We start from the raw sequence: 16,878 nt of genomic DNA, 5'->3' as shown, positions 1-16,878 counted from the left end.
CTGGGAATTAACCTATAAGCACCAAGCTATAATGTTTGAGTTGAAGGAAAGATAAAAGAATAAAAACATACATGTTTTGTCCATAATGTTTATGGTTTGTACATGTGGTTTATTTATATTCATGTATAAAAGAAAAGCATGTTCATATACCTATTGTAGCCTTTTTTACATGGCCCTCTGGAATCTACTCTAAGGTCTAAGGCTTAAAAGCTCAATTTGCTGTAAATTCAGTATAAAAATACTTAAACTAAGAAAATAGTAATGATAAAATCCACACACAGATGGACAGAAATCATTCTGTTTTACTCTATAAACCATGATCATAATTAGGTTTTCCGTCCATGTAGCTGTTGAAGAACACCTTGTGATCCTCTGTGCTGAACATGGTGGCTTTGACTACTGGATCCTCCAACATGCATTCAATCCACTTCCTTAACTCAGGAGTGTTGGCCAAACAACTGAAACAAACAGAGATATGGAACTATTAGGTTTACAAGCAAGTTATACTATGGAGAAATATATACAAAAGACATGGTAGCATTTACAAGAAGTTTACTTGTGAAGACAAGTACTTGTGTGCACAAAGTTCACTGAACCAAAGTGCTTTTCAATTCAGCTGGAACCAGAGCCCTACCTTTACTAATCTCAGTCATTCATGTTTGCATATCTGTTTAACTTAACCTCTATGACTCAGCACACTATTCCTCTTGTTGTCTGGAAAATGTGTGAGTTTTTAATCATATATTCATTATATACTGCATATATGTACGAATAATAATAATAATAAAAAAAAAAAAAAAAAAAAAAAAAACGTACTGCTTTACGCCCATCATCTCTGCCCTCTCAAACCATGGCCAGATCAAGTAGTCAATCATTGTGATAGAATCACCCCCAAAATATTTGGTCTTCTTTTTCGCCAGAAACTGAAAAAAAAAAAATATATATATATATATATAAAAAAAAACAGTTAATATATTTTTATGATATACTTTTAGAAAGTGTAGAAATTTCAGCCCACCTCATTTAGTTGGGAGACTTTTTCTGTAAATTCAACTTCAGCTGCTGAGACATCTTCTCCTCTTTTCTTGCCCATAGAGATCTTATAGAAGTATGGAATTACCTGAAATGAGGATGAATTTCCATAAATGTATGCATAAATTTACTTAAAAAAAAAAAAAAAAAAAAAGAAATTCAAATCATTAATATGATTATACATCAATAATGCTCCTGAGTGGTTATGGGTTTACTTTCCTGGTTATTGTGGTTTGCTTAACTGATAATAAAAAGATAATACCAAGACTTTCAGATTTTTTGAGGAACTGTATGGACAAAGTACATTTCTATATTCTGTGTCCTGATTACAGTGAGATTTCTGATTGAGGAGATTAATAAAAATCAGCTGTTCTTTATAAGGTACATGTTTCAAAATGACCAACTGCATACCTTTGAATAATGCTCCAGCAGCATTTTCTGTTGGGCCCTCTCAAATGGGTCAGATGGGAGCAGTTTCTTCTCAGGGTAGACCTCTTCCAGGTACTCACAGGTGATTGGTGACTCGTATATCACCTGACCACTTGAGGTTTCCAATACTGGCACTGTCCCTGAAGGATTCTTCGCCAGAAACCAATCAGGCTTATCCTTCAAATTGATGTTGATAATTTCATGTCTATGTAAAAGGAATAAAAAAATCAGTATTGGTTAGGTAGCTAGAAATTTAATTGAGTTATTTTCCTCACAACCAAAACAGACAATGTTAATTAAGAAACTCAAATCTAATTTATGCTCAACCCTCATTGTACTCCATTACTGCAGGTCAACATTAGTACTCACTTAACTCCCTTGGCAGTGAGCACCAGTCTTGCTCTCTGAGCAAATGGACAAAATCTCATGCTGTAGAGCCGAATAAGACCATTCGGCACTGGTCCAGGAGCAGGACATGCTGTTACACCAGTGAAACACATGGGACACAATTATGTAAATATGTACATGCATATGAATGAGTTATTTGCATGATATGCATGGAATTAAATCAGTAAAATAACGTGGGACATTAAGTCCTTAACTGTTTATGAATTACATTTTAAGAGCTTATGTTTTATCAGAAATATGTTTTTTAACAATGATTACGCAACGTCATGCCATGATAACATCTGGGAGAGTTTTCTGTAACCGGGTTGTTAATGAAACTATCTGAACATGCTATGCAGATGAACGTGTTTTTATTAATGCTTTTCCATTTACAAGTTATAGACCAAACAATGTTAGCTTTGTGAGCGAGTCTAATTTCCATTTCCAAATTTCAGTTTTCTCTTACCTTTTCCTTGGCATTTTGGAGATGGAGCCATGTGATCAGTGTTCACTTGAAAAAGACCTTAATGCTGGAAATAAAACATTCGATGGTGACTATTACATTTTTTTTTACATTCTTTATAGATAAAAATCTAAAGATGTTACATAACGCGCACGGAGGCAAGAAATGAAAACTGCTTTCAAGGCTATCACAGATGCTTGACATGTTTTACTAAAAGCAAACAAAAATTCATTCAAGGTTTGCTTACCTGTTGAACCGACTGAAGTTAACGTTAGCTGGAAAGTTGAGTTTTTATGGAAGAACAGGTGTGGCTGAAGATAATGACTCCTCCTCTTACATACTTATTACACCCACATTACTTTCAAAATAAAGCTCTTCAACAAAACTAGTTCACTGGGTTTAGTAAAAGATTCGTAAAGTTACTTTTCATCGTTTGAAGAGTAGTATACGATGTTAATTATACAACTAGGCTATTTAACAACTATAAATGATATACTGCTCGGAATTCTGCTGATGTGCTGATTTACTGAACATTTCTCTGATTTTGCCGTACATGTTTCGTGTAGAATCAACAATGAACAGACCAAACGTACATCTACTGTATGTTGCGACTCTTTTGGTTGTTTGCAATGAACTGCCAGGGACTTTATCTTCTAGCGGAAGGATACAACTAAACGAATCTGCTTAATAAAATAACGATTTAAACAAAGTTTGTGTTCTTAATACTTTTAATATTTATTATACAGTTAATGTTAATATTTATTAAGAGTCGCAGTTAAAACACCTCGCAAATACACTGAAGAAAAAAACGACCAACATAGCCTTAAAAGCAACCATAAAATAAAATTTGAAAAGTGAATTAAAGTTGTTACTGTTTGTGGAATGAAAACATTAAATACATTTAGAAAAGAATTAATAGATAATAAGTAATCTTTCAATATATAATAGACTACTGAAGTAGGAAATGTCCTCAGTTTCTGTTTTAGAAATCTTGCCCAACAGCACCAGTAGCCATGACTATATTTACAATAGCTGCTATCTTATTGCAGACCTAAGAGTTGACAGCTTATTTCTGGATTGTGTAATGACATTTCATCTTATCTGTATAAAAAATAAACAAAAACATAATAATAAATAAAAACACAAAAATATAATCATATTTAGTACCAGTTATCTTCATCAGAATCAGAATCAGAATCAGAATGAGCTTTATTGCCAGGTATGTTTACACATACGAGGAATTTGTTTTCGTGACAGAAGCAGAAGCTCCGCAGTGCAAGAGAATGACAGAAACAAAAAACACACAATAAAAAGAATAAAAAAATACAAAAAATACAAATCAGTAGGTAAGGAATGACAATATACAAATTGACAATTGTATGGCAGATATATTACGAGCAGTTATGTATGTACAGGTATATTATGTGCAAAAAAATAATAATTTAAGTGTACACTAAGTATGTGTGTTAGATAATAAGTATATGTGTCTGTAAATATAAATAGTGTAATGTGTTCCACAGTTATTGTCAAGTGTTCATTAGATGGATTGCCTGGGGGAAGAAACTGTTCCTGTGTCTGGCCGTTCTGGTGCTCAGAGCTCTGTAGCGTTGACCAGATGGCAACAGTTCAAACAGGGAGTGTGCTGGATGTGAGGGGTCCAGAGTGATTTTGCCAGCCCTTTTGCTCACTCTGGATAAGTACAGTTCTTGAATAGAAGGGAGGGTTGTACCGATGATTCTCTCCGCAGTCCGGACTACCCTCTGTAGTCTTCTGAGGTCAGATTTAGAAGCTGAGCTGAACCAGACAGTTACTGAAGTGCAGAGGACGGATTCAATGATTTCGCAGTACAACAGCTTCAGAATCACCCATCTCACCATAATGCCACCGTTTATGTTTCTGTAGTGTGGGCGTCTTGCAAAGTCATGCAAAGGTTGCTTTTGCAGTTCCACAGCTGCAGAATGAGTCAGCTTGCCAATTTGTCAGTATGTAGACCTTTCTGGAGAAGAAAAGGGGGGTCACTTGGTCACAGGTTATGACATTGACAAAGCTTCTGTTGTGCAAAGTCACGCTTAACCCCTTTACTGGATTTTATAAGCAACTTTGACTACTGCAGAAAGAAAAACTCAGATGTTTAGGTTCTTTCTTCTTTTGAACACAGAAGAAAATATTTTAAAGAATGTTAGTGACCAAATAGTTGATGGTAGCCATTGACCATCATTTTTTTATACTATGGAAGTCGGTTTGGTTACATACATTCTTCAAAATATCACCTTCTGTTTTAACAGAAGAAAGAAACTCACATAGGTTTAGAACAACTCCAGGGTGAGTTATTTTATGTTATTTGCTTCTAGTCTGGTAAGGTAGACAGATTATATCGTTTCTGCATGTCTGTTAAACCTCAGTGGCACCTGCTTCTGGTAAGATTATTGATCACATATAATTCTGAGGACTTGGTGTATATGAAGATAAGAAGTGGTGGGCACCTAATGCATTAGGGTCATTAGGGCCATTAATGCAAACACTGCAGGTTAAATTCCATTGAGGTGTGACTGAGATAACTAGAACCTTGTTAACCCTTGAGCAAGGGCACAGCACCTGCAGTTGGCATAGTGTATTTATATTCCAGTATAATAAATACAGCAGTTACACTGGAAAACTCCTTACAGGCCATCAACGAATGAAGCTGGTCTGAAATTGGAATAGTCAAAAATAAGATAATATATAATTTGTAAAATATTTCATCTATTGAATTTTGTTTCATTTACATTACATTTACATTTAGCAGATGCTTTTATCCAAAGTGTCTTATTAATTAATTTCATTATTTATTTATTTTTGCATATAATTCATTTGATAAAAAAAAAAAATAATTCACCCAAGCACTATAACCTTATCAGTTATATAAGAGTTTAAGATCAAAGGTTTAGATTTTTGTTTTTGATATCCACACCACAAGTCAAAGGGACATAAAGAATGATGTACCAGGCATGAAATTCTCTTTTCATATGAATCAGGATCACAGTATAAAAGATGGATGGATATTAACATACCATCTGAAATGATATCTGTTAAAACAGACAGGCAACAGAGGTTTGTTTTACCAGAGAACAATGATTTACCCTATAAACCATAATCATAATCGGGGGTTCCTTCCATGTAGGACTTGTAGAACACTTTGTAGTTGTCTGTGCTGAACACTGTGGCTTTTACAGGAGGATCCTCCAACATGTGTTCAGTCCACTTCTTCAGCTGAGGAGTGCCATCCAAGCAGCTGGAAAGTATGAAGAAGTTATCTGCATGAGTCTACTTTAATTTAATTTTTGTAATCCACTAACTGATTTTGAGTGTCTTACCTCTTTAGTTTAAACAATTTAAATGTAATACTCATTTTTTGGGTAAAACATTTTTGTAAACATTATTCAGATCCATCATCTCCATCCTTTCAAACCATGGCCACATCATGTAGTCAATCACTGTTATTCAATCGCCTCCAAAAAACTTAGTCTTCTTGTTGACAAGGGTCTGACAAACATAGAGAAAGCAGGAGTTTATACAGGAAGTGAAACAGAGATATAGGAACTCAACTGAAAAGTATCATCAGAAAACCAATATTGGATCTTTATTTCACACAATTATAATATTACCATATTTCAACCAAACTCATTAAATTGGGCAAGTTTCTCTTTAATTAACACATCTTCTCCTTTTGTCTTGCTAACAGGGGTCTTATAGAAGTAGGGAGTCACCTGAAAAGAACACCCATTCATACTGATGAAAACATTCAATTCATTCAATCTAGCAAGACTAAACATACATGTGGAAGTGATTTGGGAAATACTTTTTAGAAATGCTCCAGCAGCATTTTCTGTTGGGCCCTCTCAAATGGGTCAGATGGGAGCAGTTTCTTCTCAGGGTAGACCTCATTCAGGTACTCGCAGGTGATTGGAGACTCCCATATCAACTGAATGCATCCTGATCAAAGCAGAAACAATGTTTTCCAAATATTTTTAAAATGATTGTATTCATGCAATGTCATGGACATCCTCAGCACAAAAGAAAACCTTCATACCTAACTTCATTCTCCTCAAATAACTCACTTGCCACTTCCCATTTGCATTTATACTCATTCAATTCCCTTGGCATTGAGCACCAATCTTGTCCACTGGGCAAAAGGGCAGAATCTCATGCTGTAAAGCTGTATATGTTTTTTTGGCACAGGTCCAGGAGCAGGGCTTCCTGTGACACAATTTAAACAAAAAACATGTTAGACCTGATCTGACCATTTCTGCAATGGCATTGCTGTTTAATAATGTGAGTCACTTGCACATGTTGCCAAAATGTCTTTTCAATGTCTATTCAAGTATAAGCAGGTTTTTAGTGTTGACAAGAGCATTGTACACGATGTCACATGATCAGTCTCTACTAATAATCTCTCTCTCTCTCTCTACACACACACACACACACACACACAGGCAAAACAAGCATATTTTAAAAGTTACACTTGTTCAAAACGGTAAAGCACATGGAAGGTCTCCAGTGACTGCAATCTGTGACGGTGCTGATTCCAGGAGCGCATGACGCAGCACTCAAAATATCATCGGTAATATGCAGTGATGATTTCACAAAAGTGCAGTGTCATACTGTCGTCAGCACTAAACACACCTGCTGGCCCATAACTGTTATATCACTTGTCAAGTTTTCGAGTACAAATTCTTGTGTACAATGAAATAACAATGACACTCCCCGTTTGCTAACATAACAAAGACACATCTGGACATGTTTCAAGCCGTCACTTAAGATGATCGAGTAGATGTTAATCACAACACAATCCTGCTCAGTCACGGCATCTACAATAAACTAAACTTAAAAAAAAAAAAAAGACATACTGCTCTAAATTGCATTTTGGTGTCTCATAAGTCATAACGATTTTTATTACCTTTTCCAAGACATTTCTGAGATTCTGCCATTTTAATCAACTGTTAGCGTCAAGTCAACTTCAATTTAAATACTACTGTTGTTTAGATTAACTGAACGCGACAGCTTGCAGTTTAGTAGGAAGTTTAACACCGTCATTTCATATTTATATATAATAATTTAATTTTTCACCGCATCGAACTTAAAGAAATAAAATACATACAAACGGACGGACCTGTCATTTTTAACACCCATGTGCAATGATGATTATTATTTTTATTTTTTTACATGCATTTTCATACTGATTTGTGGTTCGTCTAATCCATCATAACACTTTGTCTTACATTTACAATGAATTACTAGAAAAGACCTCCATCTGATTATTGTGTTTAGAAGAAAGTCTTGTCACACCACACAGAAAACAATGGATATCACTTTAATTACTTTATTTGTCATGTATACAGTAAACACGTTAAAACCTAAGTGTTCTTTCATAAGATCCTTTTAACCCATGTCTGAAGCATCCTCAGGTAATAATCCAACAAAACAAACAAAATATAATAATAATAATACGCAAAATCGTATACAACAGTTTGTGACGCACTCTCGTGTGATGGTGATCATCTCTGGACAAACCCATGGTTAAAAACGTGACTTAAAAAGGGAATAACATGATTAAATAGCTGAAATCGATTTATTAGAATTTGCCCACTGATGAATGATCACATTCATTCTTAGCCGCTAATACCTGATATGAAGATATTGTTGCCATCACTGCAAAATCCAAAATTTAAAACAGGCTGTGCTGGTATATGTCTGACCAAACACATTTTCACGGGACCTGTTCAAACACTGTTCTGCCTTTCAATCTGTCTGTTTTAAACCTGTACTGGGGGCCTCGCAGAATTCTTTATATTTCAAAAAGTGAAGTTGAAGTGCATTAGACGGATTTCATTGCCGGACATCACACCTTTCTAAACATTCACAGTGAGCCTTTAAAGTGCAGATGCTGAATTACCATATTTAATTGGAAAAAAACCTCAAACACCTTAAATGATAGTACAATCAGCCCATACAGAGAACTATGAAGTACGTAAATAAATACATTTTTGGAGTTACATCGCCTGAATTTTGTTTGCATGTTCTTGGTTCAGTGTCAATTGAAACTGCATCATCAAAATATATAGAGTTGCTACAAGATGTGATTTTAAATAAATTCATATACTGACAAAGAAGTTCCTTTATGATGAACAATTCGTACGAGTCAACACAACCCTGATCCAGTGATGATGAATAAATGTATTTAAAAGAAAGACTTGTTACTTTCTGTTACAGAATTCACCATCACTCTACAGACGCTGTGATTTAGCAACCAGGGATTCATATTTAGTCCAGCTCCAGTCTTGAGCCTGTGTGAAAGAAAAAAGCAGATCCTATGATCATGATCCTATACAGAATTTCTATGAATTTGATAATAAACCTAAAAAAAAGTGCTTACCATGACGCTCTCTGATTTCTCCTCAGTGGTTTCTTGCAGTAAACTGGTAAGCTGACTCAAATAGCGCTGGTTCTCCTCGAGTAAATGATTGACAGAATTTCTGAAAACAAACAGCAGTATGAAGAACAAACACTCGTGATTACTTTGCTGATCAACTCAGCCACAGTGTTTTGAAACCTAGGAGGTGGTGTTACTGTTAGTATCACTACCAGAAGGCCGCTCAATAAGGCTTAAAAGAGAAATTTACCCCTCGTGTGGCACTTGCAGGGACATGGGGAGGCGAGAGGAGCACTGGGCTTGAGTCTGGTTCCATGTTGACAGCGAAGAGGGCATCTCTCCACTCTGACTCACAGAGCTTCGTGTGGTGTTTTGTGCCTAATCAAACACATTCAATTACAATCAGTGCTTAAATTAGTTAAAAAAAAACTTTTTAGAAATGCTTTGAATGCAGTTCATCAGAATTTAAAGTCAGAATATTCATTTGATTGTATTAGTTTTGCTTTGAGTTTTTAACTTGTTACTTCATTTCCAAGCATTTTTTACAGTAATGCCGATGTATCATTATTTGTTCTGAATAATTTTACACTATCTTTCAAACTATTGTTTTAAAAATATTTTTTTTATGTTAATTTAAAATGTTTGGGAAAGTCGTGGCCTAACGGTTAGAGAGTTTGACTCCTAGCCTAGATAATTAGATAACAATTATATAGCGGGCAATACCACAACTGAGGTGCCCTTGAGCAAGGCACCGAACCTCCAGCTGCTCCCCGGGCGCCGCAGCATAAAATAAATGGCTGCCCACTGCTCCAGGTGTGTGTTCACAGTGTGTGTGTGTTCACTGCTGTGTGTGTGCACTTTCGATGGGTTAAATGCAGAGCAGGAATTCTGAGTAAAGGTCACCATACCTGGCTGTATGTCACGTCACTTTTTTTTTTTCACATTTATTTGATAAAAACTACAGTAAAACAGAAATATTGTGAACAATTTTGAAAGTTTAAAATAACAGCTTTCTATTTTTATTTATTTTGAAATGTAATTTATTCTTGTGATAAGTAAGCTGAATTTTCAGCAGCTATAATTCCAGTCTTCAGTGTCACATGATCCTTCAGAAATAATTCTATTGTGCTGATTTGGTGCCCGAGAAACATTTCTTCTTATTATTAATATTAATGTTGAAATCAACTGTGCTGCTTCATATTTTTGAGGAAACTATAATACATTTTTTCAGGATTCTTCGATAAATATAAAGTTAAAAAAACAGCATTTATTTTTGAAGTAGAAATCTTTTGTAACTATGTAAAGTCGGTTACTTTTGATCAACTTAATGCATCCTTAAAAAAAAATCTAACTGACCCTTTTTAGCAGTCGTTTGTCATTTGGTCTTTTGGTTCATCAAGTTCCAAATAGATGGAATGATCAGACAATGGTCTTAACGCCCACCCCAATACACACTAAAATATAATGATGGAAAGTCCATGATTATGTGGATATTATAAACATATCTGGCCATAAGACTCACACAGGCAATCTTCAGTAAGTGCCAGAACTCTCTCTGTCTCTTGATCTGCATCTGCATGACAGTGCTGTCTGCCTCCTTAATGCTCTCCAGTGTCCTCTCGATTTTAGGGAAGAGGTCGATGATCTTCTGCTTACTCAGAAGGATTTTACTGCAAATAAGACACAACAGGAATTCTAGATTTCATCCATAAAATAAAATGCTAATATTAATTTATTAACTAGTCGCAGGTAGAACTTTAAAACTTGAATCATCACAATCCTCTTTTAATGTGAATTGGATGGTTTCAAAAGTTTTTACCTGAGGTGTGCATATAGATCCCTCAGTACCCGGTCCTGATTTTGGACAGTCTGTACAATGACCTTCACCATCTCAGAACTGTCACTGTAGCCGTGCTGGGGGTCTGGCACTAGGGGATATGAAGAAGACTATATACTGACACATGTAACTTACATAACAGTAAGAATATGTAAGGAAATTTTACATACACAAATAAATAATCCAAGTACTTAGAATGGGACATGGGGCAAATTTCATTAATTAATGAGCATGCAAGATGGGATTGCACTTACTTTTGCATTTTGCCTTCAGTTGTCTGTATAGTTCAATTGCTCTTTCTTGCCTGTGTTGAGACATGATTTCAATATAAAAGGTTTAAGATGGTAGAGGCATCTACGCTGAGAAAGTTCACATATCATCGCTGAAAGAATGGACTTACAGTTGCTCCATGACGTCTCCTTGTCGACGAGCATAAGGACTTCTCTGAAGCTCAACAATTTCTGAGTGCAAAGCCATTATTTCCTCATCCAGATGGCCGATCTCTGCCACCTTTAAAATCAAACAGAGCCTGTAAGTTGTTGCTGAAACAATGCCATCCCACTGACAATAAATTAACAAACACTACTGCTCAAAATTTGAGGGTCAGTAAGGTTTTTTTTAAAGAAATTAAAATCTTAATCAGCAAAGATGCATTACATTGACCAAAGTGTCAATCAAGACATTTATAATGTTACAAAAGATTTATTAAAAAAAAAAATGTTTTAAAGAATCCTGAAAAAAAAAAGATTCCACAAAATATTGTATTATTAAACACCTTTTCACAAAATTCATAGTAAGTAATCTTTTTAGCACTAGGATAAGCATATTAGAATGACTTCTGAAGAATCATGTGATCATGAAGACTGGAGTAATGACTGCTGAAAATTTAGATTTGCCATCACAGGAATAAAGTACATTTTAAATTATATCAAAAATAGGAAACATTTATTTTAAATTGTAATAATTTAAATAATTGTTTAATTAAATAAATACAGCTTTGGTGAGCATAAAAACATAGAAAATAAAAATAATGATAGTGTACTACATTTCTATGTTGTAACATGACAAATAGTAAAGGTGATGATACACGGGGCAATGTTGCTTGGGCACTTTTCCATTGAGAATGAGCAACAAATTTCTATCTGGATTGGTCGTGGGCCCTATTTCTCACCCGGTTGCCCACTGATGGCAAGATTGCCCAGCAACATTGCTCAAAAATTGCCCCATGTCTCATCACATTTGGATGAGCAGTTAGGTTTCAAAACAAATGTATATCATTTATCCACAGCACCTGTACAAACGCAGCAGCCTTCTCTTCATTTTCCTGCCAAGCCTTCAGCATCTTTTCAGAGGCTTCAGAAAGAAAAAAAGTTGTTTTAGATTTTCATCAGTAATGCATTAATGAATACTTGACTATTCAAGGAATTTAAGCAAAATAAAACATACATATGCCATACTGCATCTGATCACTGTACTTCTCCAAGTCATACTGTATGCTGCTCTTAAAAAAGTCAAGCTTTGCTTTGAGCTGCTGCGAAAAGGAGAACATCATGTTCTTATATCTTGTAAGGTTGGTGTTGTAGCGGAGAAGGCTCAACCTAAAGACACACAAGCCGAAATAAACACTGAATTTTGAGCAGGAAAAGTTCTATACATTAATTAGCATGGTAATATAAAGCACGTACATGGCTGCACGTTGGCCCTGGAAGAGACGGCTGTAGTCTTCTCTGAGGCCACAAATGTAGCTCACTGCCTCACCCCAAACCTTTTTGAGGGTACTCAGAGGGAGCTGAGTTTTGGTTTCCCGCACTAAACAGAGAAATCAAATGGGTGGAGACTTTAAAGTTCTTTGGGAAACAACTTGAAAAAAACTGACTAAATGTTAATCCAAAAAGTACAACCTCCCTTGAGCATATTTAACTGAACAAACTATCCATAGGAATGGCACATTAATCATTCAATTCTTACCGATAAAGTTCACACTCTCAGGAAGTGTTCTAGCTGTAAGAGGTCCTGAGTACTTGGTCAAACTCTTGTCAAACAGATATACAATGTAGCTGTCCCATCCTCTCTGATAATTAAAAAAAAAAAGGGTAAATAATAAATTGATGCTGATTTATAAAATGTACTTTAAGAGCAGGAGAACACATTTAAGAGGCCAAAAAATACTTACTACTCCATCTAACACACACTGTGCAGCAGGTTTCCTGGGATCTAACATAACTCCTGTTTCCTGCAGAAGCTCTTGATTCAAAAGTTCAATTTTGGTCTCGGTCTCAATCCTCTGTTGCAGAGAGTGGAGCCCTTCATCTGGGCTGAGCAGAAATGAGTGAACCTGGGTCGTAGTCATGTTTAAGATGTGCACAACCTACAAAAGAAATCATGCTTCAGCCTATCTTTGCTTGTTTTGCATTATTACGGAAGACAACTGATTGCCCATAGACGTAACATTCTAATGAAATGATGCAATAATGCCAATGCCAAACCTTCATGTTCAGTATTTGATCTAGTAGAGCGAAGCACTGGGGCTGTTTTGTGTCTGGATTCAATCCTCCTCCTCTCTGTACTGGGTCCCACTTGAGCATCAGCTGTAGCAGCCCCTCCAAGGGCTCCAGTAGTGTCCTGCAGTACCAAAAACAACTAGCCAACTCAGAGACACAGAAAAAAACTTATAACAAAAATTATGGAGCAAGAAATGCAAGGTTTTCTGGTCTGCATTAAGGCTACCTGCTCATATTGTTTGGGTATGGAAGGTGGGTGGAAAAGCGGACCTCGCCATTCATGTCTTCTACAGCCATTATGTCCTTAGGACCTTTGTTTCGCACTTTGCTTGTCCTAATAACAAAAAAAAGCAATTATGTTGTTATTTGACTGTTTGAATGTATTCCCTGTGAACGTAAGATACAAGCACTGTGACCTAATTAATATGTAGGTTATCAGGACACGTACCACTGCACAGGCTGCAGATTGTGAAGAAATGGCCGAAATCCACAGCAGCACTCAAAGATCATGGTGCCAAAGCTCCAATAGTCCACAGTGACTGTATACGACTTGCCTTCGAACAGCTCTGGAGCCTGAAACAAACAAGATGTCACATGACCCTTCAGAAATCATTCTAATATTCTGATATGGTGTTCAAGAAACATTTCTTATTATCAATGCTGAAAATTGTTCTGCTTAGTATTTTTGTAGAAACCATAATAAAAAAAAAAATTCTGGATTCTTTCATGAATAGAAAGTTCAATAGAACAGCACGTATACAAATATACATTATAAAAAATTTAACATAACATATGCTTTTACTGTCACGTTTGTTAAATTTAAAGGGATAGTTCACCCAAAAATGAAAATTATGTCATCATTTACTCACCCTCAAGTTGACAGTAGCCACTGACTTCCAAATTATAGGAAAAATAAAACACTATAGAAGCCAATGGCTACCGTCAACTAATGTTACCAACATTTATCAAAATATATTCATTTGTGTTCAAAAGAAGCAAGAAACTCATATAGGTTTAGAACAAGTGGAGGGTGAGTAAATGATTACAGCAACTGACCCCAAACTTTCGAATGGTAGTGTATGTTGACTTATTGTGATAATAGCCTGTTCTTTTCACTAATGAATGCAAAGACATACCAGATATTGTAAAGTCCCCACAAATGAAGTACATAGGCTCCCCTGGTCTAGGTCTTTGGCGTAGCCAAGGTCGATTATCTTGTGGACGAGCTGCATAAACATCAAAAAACGTTTGGTTGGAAAATGTACGTCTATATAACAAGAATCAAACTACTGAATAGAAAATACCTTTCCACTGATATCTTGTAGAACAATATTCTCTGGCTTGAGATCTCGGTGAATTATCTTATTCTCATGGAGGTACTGGATTCCAGAACCTGTTGAATATAAAACATGCGGTTTTATTTACCACCCTAAGTGATCGACAATAGAAGTACTAATAACAGTTTTGAAAAGACACATTACCAACATCATTGAGTAGAGCCAACACCTCACTCTCTTTTAACCCACAACAATTTTCTGGTTTGCTGAGTAACTACAAGATGCAATACAAAGAACAGAAATGAGTTAGTAAAAATGTCAACAGATGGCAAATGTCAACATGAGACATGATGCAAAGAAAAGGACCCGGTCTCACACACACACACACACACACACACACACACACACACACCTTTCGAAGGTCCCCCTTGGAACAGTATTCCATAGCTAAAAGCGGTAAATCATTCAAGGCAATGTGCATCATCTCCTCGGGTACATCCTTTGCTGTCACCACATTAAGGTGCTTCAGCCTGACAAGAAAAAAAGATGAAAAAAAAAAATAAAAAAATAAATAAATGTAATTATGTATGTATACATAAAATATATATATATAAAAAAAATAAATAAAAAAAAAAGAAATATATATATATATATATATATATATATATATATATATATATATATATATATATATATATATATATATATATTATATAGTGAATAGTATATAAAAAAATGTACACACTTTTTCATAATCTGGATCTCTCGACTCCATCTGTCTTTGTTTTTTGCATTAAGTTCAAGGCGACAGAGCTTCACAGCAATTTTTTCTGAGGTTTCCTGCAAGACATTACAGTATTAAGAAACTAACCTTTTCTTTGTCTTTACATCTAAGCAAAGGAAACAAAACATTTTCACATCAACAGCAGTTAAGAGTAACATCAGTGGCAGAGCAATACCTCATTCTGATAAAGGTAGACATGTCCGAATCCTCCTGTCCCCAGCCTCTCCTTCATAAGCCATGACCCACAGAGCTGATTGTGTCTGAAAGGTTTCTCCATCTGCACAGCAGTAATACAGACATTTATAATGGCTGCTTCCAACACTATGACAGCCACTCGTGCTTGATTAGGATGTAGGCCTTGAAGAGAGTATCTACGATACTGTAGATAGCGTAGATGATGGTTCATAAGCGAAACCTTTCATTTCTGACATAATATTTATTTAGATATGGTGACACAGCTAGCAGGCGAGCTAACGTAATCCAAAGTGTCAGCCGGTAGTGACTTACCTTGCGTCAGTTTGCGTTTCTAACTTGCATGAACCGACCACATCTGATGTGGAAAACTGTGGGATCTGTCAAACGAGCGTATTAATCCATAGGAAACACACAAAGCTATCCATTTCATCCTTAAACGAGTCAGATGTCAGATTTGCTAACTGGCTAACTAGCTACGCGTAAACAACTCGATGTGTTGAACTGTTAGCCTGCAGTCTTACAAGCACCCAAATGTCAGCTTTCCATAACACCAGGCACGGTAAAACGAGGACCAGAGAGCAGCTGAAAATCAAAACAACTAAATCTCGCTGACCTAAAAAAATACTGATGGGATACAGTAGCGCTGACTGGCGCACTTGTGTGATAACTGTTATTGACGGCGGCCACGCCAGTCAGCTGCTACTCCAGTCAAAAGCGAAACAATGTCAGGCGCATGCGCGGTGCGTTAGGAGCCGTCTGGGTTTCGTCAGCGCTGATCTAGGATCAGTTGGTCATTGGCCCATGCCATATAACGAAAGCGAAAACAAAGTTCGTGGCGCTGATCTCAAGTCAGCGCAGTCAGCGAGGACCTTGAGAAAATGGTACCCGGTGTTTGTGAAAGTAAATCCAGTGGAGCAAATTTGTTCGTTCTATATATGAATCATTGGACAAACGATTAATTAAAAGTAAAATAAAATAAGAGATAATTTAATTATATAAGATAGATAGATAGATAGATAGATAGATAGATAGATAGATAGATAGATAGATAGATAGATCAATCAAATCAGCAAATAGATGTATGCTGCTTCCACCCTTTTTGCATGACAGTTTTGAAAAATGTAAAAAAAAATAAAAAAAAATTAATTCTGTCTTATATCTCTTTTTACAGTGAAGAGAGAAGTAAAATGTGTCTCAGTCTCATAGGGTCAGAGTGACAATACTTTCTTAGGAAAGTTTGTGTCTTTTTTAAGACTTATCTTCTCTCTACGTTGTATCTTGGACAGTGAAGAGTTTGGCTATTCTGCCACTTTACTTTCTATTTAGGGCCTGATAACATTCCAGTTTATTTAGATTTTTACTGAAGTTTATCTATAATGAACAAAATATGCATTTAGTAGCATTTATGATTTCATTTATTCTGATTTGGTTCTGCTCATCAGTACTGCTCTGTCTGATGTTTGTTAGATGTTAAGTGACAGACAAGACTGTGCTTGATTCACACTGCAGCCTTGCCTCACTTCACACTTTTGAGTATGAATAATTCTGTTCTTTTATTTATGTT

At 35.9% G+C, this 16,878-nt stretch overlaps 2 protein-coding genes across 2 annotated transcripts; both read right to left on the bottom strand.

Annotated features, from left to right (window-relative positions):
• Positions 1 to 72: 72 nt before the first annotated feature.
• Positions 73 to 2,679, bottom strand: LOC122147162 (glutathione S-transferase omega-1-like). The gene is made up of 7 exons (XM_042768317.1): positions 2,559 to 2,679; positions 2,315 to 2,378; positions 1,831 to 1,939; positions 1,444 to 1,666; positions 1,019 to 1,120; positions 817 to 923; positions 73 to 458 (listed from the first exon to the last, which is right to left on the bottom strand). The coding sequence occupies exons 2-7, from the start codon at positions 2,343 to 2,345 to the stop codon at positions 308 to 310; spliced, it is 723 nt and encodes a 240-aa protein (XP_042624251.1). The 5' UTR covers positions 2,346 to 2,378; positions 2,559 to 2,679; the 3' UTR covers positions 73 to 307.
• Positions 2,680 to 7,656: 4,977 nt separating this feature from the next.
• On the bottom strand, positions 7,657 to 15,927 carry LOC109092137 (inhibitor of nuclear factor kappa-B kinase subunit alpha). Its single transcript, XM_042768314.1, has 22 exons — positions 15,627 to 15,927; positions 15,295 to 15,396; positions 15,081 to 15,175; positions 14,748 to 14,865; positions 14,540 to 14,609; positions 14,363 to 14,451; positions 14,195 to 14,284; positions 13,507 to 13,631; positions 13,285 to 13,392; positions 13,044 to 13,179; positions 12,731 to 12,925; positions 12,526 to 12,628; positions 12,243 to 12,366; positions 12,004 to 12,155; positions 11,849 to 11,910; positions 10,958 to 11,067; positions 10,812 to 10,861; positions 10,540 to 10,648; positions 10,243 to 10,390; positions 8,971 to 9,098; positions 8,724 to 8,823; positions 7,657 to 8,634 (listed from the first exon to the last, which is right to left on the bottom strand). The coding sequence occupies exons 2-22, from the start codon at positions 15,394 to 15,396 to the stop codon at positions 8,575 to 8,577; spliced, it is 2,274 nt and encodes a 757-aa protein (XP_042624248.1). The 5' UTR covers positions 15,627 to 15,927; the 3' UTR covers positions 7,657 to 8,574.
• Between the last annotated feature and the right edge of the window lie 951 nt (positions 15,928 to 16,878).

Source organism: Cyprinus carpio, chromosome A13 (genome assembly GCF_018340385.1).
Source record: "Cyprinus carpio isolate SPL01 chromosome A13, ASM1834038v1, whole genome shotgun sequence".
In the NCBI taxonomy this organism is placed as follows: Eukaryota; Metazoa; Chordata; class Actinopteri; order Cypriniformes; family Cyprinidae; genus Cyprinus; species Cyprinus carpio.
Note: the sequence above shows the minus strand (reverse complement) of the source record. Positions and strands in the feature narration are given on the sequence as shown.

Excerpts from the sequence above, each read along its gene's own strand:
- LOC122147162 (XM_042768317.1), bottom strand. The coding sequence starts at position 2,345 with ATGGCTCCATCTCCAAAATGCCAAGGAAAAG. Across the intron at positions 1,940-2,314 it reads TCCAAAATGCCAAGGAAAAG|CATGTCCTGCTCCTGGACCA; the intron begins GTAAGAGAAAAC and ends CTGGTGTAACAG. Across the intron at positions 1,121-1,443 it reads TGCTGGAGCATTATTCAAAG|GTAATTCCATACTTCTATAA; the intron begins GTATGCAGTTGG and ends TCCTCATTTCAG.
- LOC109092137 (XM_042768314.1), bottom strand. The coding sequence starts at position 15,396 with ATGGAGAAACCTTTCAGACACAATCAGCTCTGTGGGTCATGGCTTATG. Across the intron at positions 15,176-15,294 it reads TCTACCTTTATCAGAATGAG|GAAACCTCAGAAAAAATTGC; the intron begins GTATTGCTCTGC and ends AATGTCTTGCAG. Across the intron at positions 10,862-10,957 it reads GGAGACGTCATGGAGCAACT|GCAAGAAAGAGCAATTGAAC; the intron begins GTAAGTCCATTC and ends GTCTCAACACAG.